The sequence below is a fragment of the Xiphophorus maculatus genome, chromosome 21 (genome assembly GCF_002775205.1).
Source record: "Xiphophorus maculatus strain JP 163 A chromosome 21, X_maculatus-5.0-male, whole genome shotgun sequence".
Lineage (NCBI taxonomy): Eukaryota > Metazoa > Chordata > Actinopteri > Cyprinodontiformes > Poeciliidae > Xiphophorus > Xiphophorus maculatus.
In genome coordinates, this window is record NC_036463.1 from 15,942,417 (window position 1) to 15,950,560 (window position 8,144).

The 8,144-nt window shown below is 35.0% G+C and overlaps 1 protein-coding gene across 1 annotated transcript; it reads right to left on the reverse strand.

The window, feature by feature from the left end:
• Positions 1–1,190: 1,190 nt before the first annotated feature.
• Positions 1,191–6,703, reverse strand: LOC102234526 (sialic acid-binding Ig-like lectin 14). The gene is made up of 8 exons (XM_014470460.2): positions 6,531–6,703; positions 6,185–6,269; positions 5,623–5,991; positions 3,743–4,045; positions 3,411–3,668; positions 3,184–3,256; positions 2,574–2,610; positions 1,191–2,473 (listed from the first exon to the last, which is right to left on the reverse strand). Exons 2-8 carry the CDS (start codon positions 6,255–6,257, stop codon positions 2,270–2,272), a joined length of 1,317 nt encoding a protein of 438 aa, XP_014325946.2. The 5' UTR covers positions 6,258–6,269; positions 6,531–6,703; the 3' UTR covers positions 1,191–2,269.
• Positions 6,704–8,144: the final 1,441 nt, after the last annotated feature.

Below are 8,144 nucleotides of genomic sequence, written 5' to 3' on the forward strand. Positions count from 1 at the left end.
TAATAAGTTATTTGTTGTGAGTTTGTGTCTGTGTGTGACTGCATGTTATGTACTATGTACTATGTTCATACTTTATTAGTTGGGATAAAAAAGCAGATAGATTTGCTAAAGCCAACTCTTTCTTTCTGTGATGTGTTTTCAGGATCCCACACTTTGAAATACGTGTAATTTTGCTGTTTGCAATGTTTTGCAATTAAATGATTGTGAGTTGATCTCATTCTCTCTCCCCAGTGGAGGCTGCTAATCACATGGCAGACAGAGTCCAGCAGAGGGAGCTAGAGACCCAACAGGTAAAGACGAACGATGATCACAACTTTGCAATGGATTGAGACGGTCTGACCTTATTGGTCAGTTCTGTTTTAAAATCAACACACAATTTTCTTGAAGTATTTACCAAAGTTTTATCATCGTAATCTTCCAGAGCTCCCAGCTGCAGGCGAACATGGAGAAATTGAAAGAGGACTGGGCGGAGTTTCTGAAGGAGCAGCAGAGACTAAAGGAAGAGGTGGATGAGGAGCATGCTAAGGCTGTTGGAGAAATCAGCACTCGCTTTAGTGAAAAGAAGAAGGACTTGGCACAACTTTCTCTCTGATCGCTTTTCTATTGTATCAACACTTTGTTAAACAAATGGCAAACAGTACAGCAAACTTGTTGTACTTAAAGCTGCCAGAAAAACAAGAGCTGGTGTTAATGAGCAGATGATCATATTTGAACTGCTATATATATGACATTTCAGCAATATGTGAAATACATCACTCTCTGTAAGACTTCTGATGATAGGTTGAGCTCAGCTTAACAGGAAGCTTAAATTTAGACCCTTCTGAGCACATAAATAATGTTACATGATTTCAGTTAAAAGTCTATGTAGAGCTAAACTATTTATAGATATTTTCCCCCTGATGCTGAATTTAGTTGGACCTTCTGTGTGAGAGAACAGTCCTCAATAAAATGCTTTTTTTTATTGAATTGTAAAATGTATTGTATTCTCTATGTGAAAAAATACATTTTGTGTTGCTGTGTTTGGTGTTAAGACACATCTATAGTGTCACCATTTGCAGCATAATGCATTTGACTTGATATGATACAGTTTCAATATGACGCTAATAAAAGAAATGCATAGAATTAGAAATAAATTGTTTTATTAAAATCAGATAAAGTCAAAAGCTAAAAAAGAAAATAAAACATGGGAATCAAAATATCAAGAAAATATAAGCAGTCATTACTTGAAAACAAAACCTGCTCACACATTTAATTTCTGTGGTCAGGATTAAATAGAAGCTGAAGCAGACTGTAAAAAGATTACAGACTTGAAAAAAATCATCATACATCACATAACAAGCAGTTTTGTGGATTTCTTCATCTGGCTTTAGAAAAACTGAATATTATTTAAAAATTCACTGAGAGAAAGAGCTCAATTTTTAGAGAGACATTGTTGTAAAACAAGAGTTATCCCTTTGTTTAAATGTTACTTTGTTTCATTAAAAGGGTTTTTAGTCTTGTAGTTTCAGTGTTAAAGAATGGAACATGAAAACTTCTTCCACTATTATCTAACATGGTGAGAAATGCAAAGAACTTACCAGGTTATGAAACAACAAAAGGCCTAAAATAGGAGCATAATCATTTTATGAAGGACAAAAAAACAAGTGAAATGGAGCATGAAGATGTTTGTCTTTTAAACTGAGACATTTTATTTAAAAATATCTATTAATGTAGACATGCATACATACAGTAGGTACTATTAAGGAAGATTAATTTATAAATTAACTTTGGACAAAACGTTTGGCTCTCTCTTCCTTAAACTTCCGGGTCCTCTCATCGGGCGACGTGCAGCCACAAGGAAAACAACAATGCGTGTTGACGTCACAGAATCACAGAGTTTAATCCCATACAAAGCAACGTATGAATCAACAACAAAGCTGCAGAGGAACAGAGATATGCATTCTCTACCTTATACAGACATACAAAAAACATGAGATAAGATTTCACAGATGCCTGTGAAATCCGAAGTCTCTCCTGTTATCTCCCCCAGTCTCAAGTAATAGTGCCCTGGAGAAGATGCTAATTTTACGGCCTCCTGTGGTCTGAATGCTTGCCCATCTGGTTTAATTTTAAATCCTTAACACAAACCTGTTCAAAATTAAGAAATTTGTTCAAAATAAGAGTGTTCAATATGCCTTTTACACATGCCGTAAGATTAACTGTATTAAGCACTAAAAATAATCATTTTTCCTCAACAGTACATATGTATGTTTTGATCCAACAACATAAGTTAGTTTTTCTTCACATGAGCGTAGAGATCCTCTGAACGATCAGCAGACCCTTTGACCGAAGCGTACACCAACTCCTGCTGTCCACTGTCCTGCACTGAGACGGCGGAGGCTTCAGGTCTCCTCGGGAGGAAGCTCACTTCACCATAGTGGATTTCTTCATCTGGCTTTCTGTCTGACATTTGAACCTCCGTCTCTGTTTGAGTCTGTGGACAAATGACATACATGTTTCACACAGATGCAACCACAAACATAACACATGCAACTCACTACAGAGCTGCACATAAAAGGTGAATATTTACTCACCTGAGTCTGTCGTGGAGTTGGATGTTTGACCTTACACCTGGAAGACATTAGAGATCTGTGAGCATGATTCTGATATATTTCAGGAGACAATGAAAAGTCACAAACTGACTTGAGGATTAATGGATATATAAAATCACCAAAAGAAAGAAAAGTCTGGACAACTGTAGTTTCTTTTACAGAGAACAAGAGAGAGAGAATGACTGTACACAAAAAAGGGAAAAAATTAACAAACAAAATTTCGCACCTGTCTAACACTGCCACAATAAGAAAAGAACAAAACATTTTTCTCTGTACCATCCACCTTGCTCGCATTCATTTATTTGCTATGAAGGAAGACTCACCTGATGCAGAAACAAACTTGAATTTTGCAAAGACTTTAGGGTTGATTGCATTAATTCAATGTCTGGTATTCTCTCAAAAATGTGGTGTTTTTACATCATTAAATATGACAAGTTCTAATTCACATTTAATTCATATCCCTGGTGTTCAACTCAAATTTTATCAAATATATATTCTGCGGGAAATAGGTAGTAACTAAATACTAACACTGACTGAACTTAAAAATGTTCATCATGAATTCATCTAAAACACATCAATTGATGAGACTCACCAAACACAGATCACCAGGCAGATGAGCAAAATGACAATGATTGATGCAAGAAGTGCAATCCATAATGGAAATGCTGCAATAAAAGAAAAAACTAGGTGAGTCCAAGGAAGGAAATTGGGATTATAAAAGAAGAAGAGCAAGTTATATGGAGTTTTGTTGCAGAGAATTTTGGAGAAATGTAATAAATGGTTTGTATTGAATATATTTTAATACCAGCTTTGAATTACCTTTATTGGTAACTAGGATCACAGATGATCTGTTTGTACCCAGATCATTTGTGGCCACACAGTAATACTCTTCTCCCTCAGTGGCATTGAAGCTGTAAACTGGCCCCACAGACACATTCATGGCTCCATCTTTGCTTTTCCTGAACCAGGTGAAGCTGGGTGGAGGTTTGGCTCTGCTGGAGCAGCTCAGCTCCACCCAGGTACCTGCTGACACCAAAGCTGATGGACTGATGGATGCTAAAGTGTTTCTAGGAGCATCTGAGGAAAATGAATCACATGAACTTTATTGATCAGAAACAGCTGAACCATGACCTGCTGACAGGATCACTTACATGAAACACTGAGAGTCACTTCTGTCTCTGCTGTCTTGATTCCTCCAATCACAGGATATTTGGCAGAACAGCTGATGTTGTATCCATCATGTGTGTCTGACAGAGTGATGTTCTTCTGGATTTTAGTTGTAAAGGTTCCATCTGTGTTTTTCTTTGTTTGTCTGAGAGAGTCTTGTTGGAGATTCCAGGTGAGTTCAGGAGGTGATTGTGGACAGGGAGTGAAAGCTGAGCAGTTTACAGTGACAGACTGATGCTCCTTCAGATTTGTCAGATCGGTTTCAATTCTGGGTTTCTCAGGAGAATCTATAATTTCACATTAAAACATAAATAAATTAGCATAACACAATAAATATTATGTTGAATACTTTATAGATTAAAACTGCAAAACAACATTTTTTGAATGAAGTAATGAGCATGTGATGAAAGATTTATTTTCCTAAGCAGAGAAATGTCACGTCATTTTGTGCTTTCTTGTGTCCCATTTTTATATGTTAAAATGTTGCTAACAACTTACTAAGTAAAACATTTATTAATTAATTTTTCTAGATAATTGCCCAGGAATCACCCTATTACTGTACAACTCTGGATTTCATATAAACAGTCAAAAATTTGTAAATAGTCTGGAATGATTTCACAATTTTGTCTTGTCATTTTTTACAGTTTACAGCCTCCATGTAATTTTTTTATTATTATTTTTTTTCTGTTTCCTAAAAATCAGGAGTAACTGAACAACTGACTGGTGATCAATTTCTATATATATATGTCTTAAGACAAAACATTGCACACAAGTATGTAATATGTCAATGATTAGTGTTAGAGAAATTATAATTTAACATGGGGCCCAGGTTTCTGTAGTCGGGTATGAATACATTTCTAAGCTTCAGTTTAAGAGAACAGAATACATGGAAGAAGCTGTGACTCAGTGGTTTAGATAAATACAACCAGCTGGGACAGACTAGACACGACTAAAGCAGAAAACTGACCAGCTAATCTGCATCTCTTTCTGTGCAACAGAAATCATAAAGACCATAATTCCTCTATATTGTTCTGAACAGTGTTTAAACTTTGTATCTTGATAATAAAGAGCATCAACTGAGTACATATTTAGGACTCCAACAATTTATGTCATACCATGCTTTGTGTCAGAAATAAATGTACTTATGGACAAACTCACTATGTTTATCATTCTAAAGTATATAAGTAGGATCTGAATGTTATATCATTGTCCTTTGCCAGCCTGCAGTGACCCTTGCTTGACCTGTAACCACCTGCCCAAATGTTCCTGAGAGAAATCAGCTCATTCACATTTTTAAACTTTTTAAAAGTTTTTTTAAAATTTAAGAAACTTTATCAAATCTTAATAGACTCTGAAAAATATGCCACAAAACTATTGGATGGAAAAACTCTAGTTGAGACCAAGATTTAGTTTGTTTTTGTTTTATTAAAAACAAGCTGAATTCATTAGAGAAAAAAGCTAGAAAGTTTTATTCTGCTTTTATTTAAGGCATCTTTTCCAATCTGATTAAGTATTTACTTATGCATTAATATTTACTGCAGAGTAAATGTAAAATGAATGTGTGAAACCCGACTGCAAATTTGCTCTGAAATGATCAGAAGCACCAAAATAACGATTGGGTTTCATATAAAGTATAAAAAAACTAAATGCCTCAAGGTCATACTTCAGAAGATTTTGTCTTTATGAACAAAAGCTAAAAATGTGTCTTCAGAATTAGATATTGCACCATAAACTATACAGAATTATAGATCATAAAATTAACATGAAATATAAACATAAACAGGTAAAGTGAAGGTTAATTAAATCAAAGTTGGAATCAATTTATTTGTATAACATTGTAAGGTGTTTAGAGTAAAAGTCTTACCTTGAACTGTAATCTTTAGAGGAGTAGAACAACCTGATCCTCTGTATTTATCCGTCTCGATTCTGAGGAAATATTCCGTTTCTTGTTTTGTATTTATATCAGAAAACACAGTGGTGCAATTTTTCTGTTTTATGTTTCCAGTAATATTTATTTGATGGTTATTAAATCCCTGACTGATGTCAAAAATATTCTTAGTACTTGGAATCCAAGCTGCAGAGGTTTGTTCTCCACTGTTAAAATCATTTTCTGCCTCTTTAACTGTGAAGCTACATGGGACTTGCAAACAAGATCCACTCAGTGCTACGATGGACTTTGGTGTTGTAATTAAAAAGGAAGGTGTACGACCTTGACAATGATCAGCAAAGCCACCTGTAAAAACAAACTATAGATGAACATAAAGTGGAGCAAAATCTGTCAGCAGAGAAAGTTCATGATAAACAAACTGCAGTTCAGCTGCACCAAATTACACAATGAACATTTAAGCAATATCAGGATCAAATACTTGGACTAAAAATTAAACAAGTAATGCCCCTAATTACAAGGAGGTGAAGAAAGAGCTCACCTGAAAGAAAGAAGACACTCAGTAACATGTTGACTGTCAACATGTTCTCAGACAGACTGTGATAGTCCTTCATCTTCTCTCAGACCTAAAACAAGACGGAAACAAGTCAGTCAAACAAAACTAAGAAGTTTAGGTTACATTCTTGTGTGGAAAAGTTAAAATGTAATTTTAAATAAAGAAGGTAAACTTTATTATACCAGAATGTAAGAGAATTTGGACTTTGAAAATTATTTAAATCATTAAATCAAAACCTTTTCAAATGCAAAAATATTTAAGCACAGAGTGCTAATATATTTTTAAAGCAGTAAAATTAAAATTAATAATAATTTCAGTAACATTTTCTTACCTTAAATTAAAATTCTTCAGTTAAATCTAGTAAATCTTGAATTTCACTCCATCAGCAGCAGATCAAATAACCATCCACTCTGTTCAAAAGCTCCAGTCGTATAAAACCAACCAGCTGCATTTATTCTTCCTCCTTTTTTGAAAGAGGATGTCAGAACGTCTTCTGCTTGTTTATTGTTCAAGACGTTTACAGTTCTTCCTTAAACTGTCTGCTCAAAGGTAGCCAGAGTGTTCATGCAATTTGCAGAGCTAGTTTCTAAGATTAAATAATTATATTTAGCTTAGCTTATCTTTACTCCTGAAAAATACACTGCCTGGCCAAAAAAAAAGTCGACACCTGGATTTAACTAAGCAAATAGGTACAAGCCTCCTATTGGATAAGTACTGCATAGGCGATTATCTTTCAGCTGGCAACAAGTTATTTAACCCCAGCTGATGCAATGAGTAACTCCTTATTTCTTAAACAACCATGACAAAAGACACATCCTGTGGTCGTGGAAAAGACGTTAGTCTGTTTAAGAAGGGTCAAATCATTGGCATGCATCAAGCAGAGAAAACATCTAAGGAGATTGCAGAAACTACTAGAATTGGGTTAAGAACTGTCCAACGCATCATTAAAAACTGGAAGGATGGTGGGGAACCATTGTCTTCCAGGAAGAAATGTGGTTGGAAAAAAATCCTGAATGATCGTGATCGTCGATTACTTAAACGTTTGGTCAAATCAAATCGAAGAAAAACAACAGCAGAACTCAGGAGTATGTTTAATTGTGAACGCAAAAGCATTTCCACACGCAGAATGCGAAGGGAACTCAAGGGGTTGGGATTGAACAGCTGTGTAGCCATAAGAAAACCTCTAATCAGTAAGGCTAACCATAAAAAAAGCAGTGTTATATAAAGTACTGAAATCTCAGAGTCAAGTAAAAGTATAAGTACCTCTCCAAAATATGACTTTGGTAAAAGTCTAAGTCACTGACTGAAATGTTACTTGAGTTAAAGTCTTAAAGTATCTGAAACTTCTTGTACTTAAGTATGGAAATTACTGTAAAAATGGATGTACTCAAGTAATGTAATGAAAAGTACAAGTAAAAAGTAAAACAAAGCAAATGCAGTTTGAATGACACTTTTTATATTTTGGTAAACTTGTCAAATACACTTAAAATAATGTACACAACCAAGTGCAGGCAAAATTAAACCTACTAATAAATTGTTCCAGTTTTAAAGAGTAGCACATGTTAATGGTTTGTGGTTTTGAACTTGCATGCCTTTCCTATATTTGTTAAATTTAGTCTAAATTGCTATCGCTATGGCTTCTGTCCCCCTTGAACAGAGGAGTCTAGGTAGCCTGCTACAGTCAACATTAGGCCTAAGCTAAATACACCACGTGTGGAACTGAAACAATGCCAAACAAAGTTCATTTATACAGGTAACGTTATGCTCAAGATTTCACAATAGTGTCTAGTGACCAAGCTATAGTTACTGAAACAGGAGGATTATAACCATTTCATAAGACGTTACCTCGATGTGTTTCTTCAAGTTGGACGGGGAGTTTTTGTAAGATAGAATTTCCACATCTTCGGGCAGGAATAACTTACACTTCATGCGGTATGACAAATCT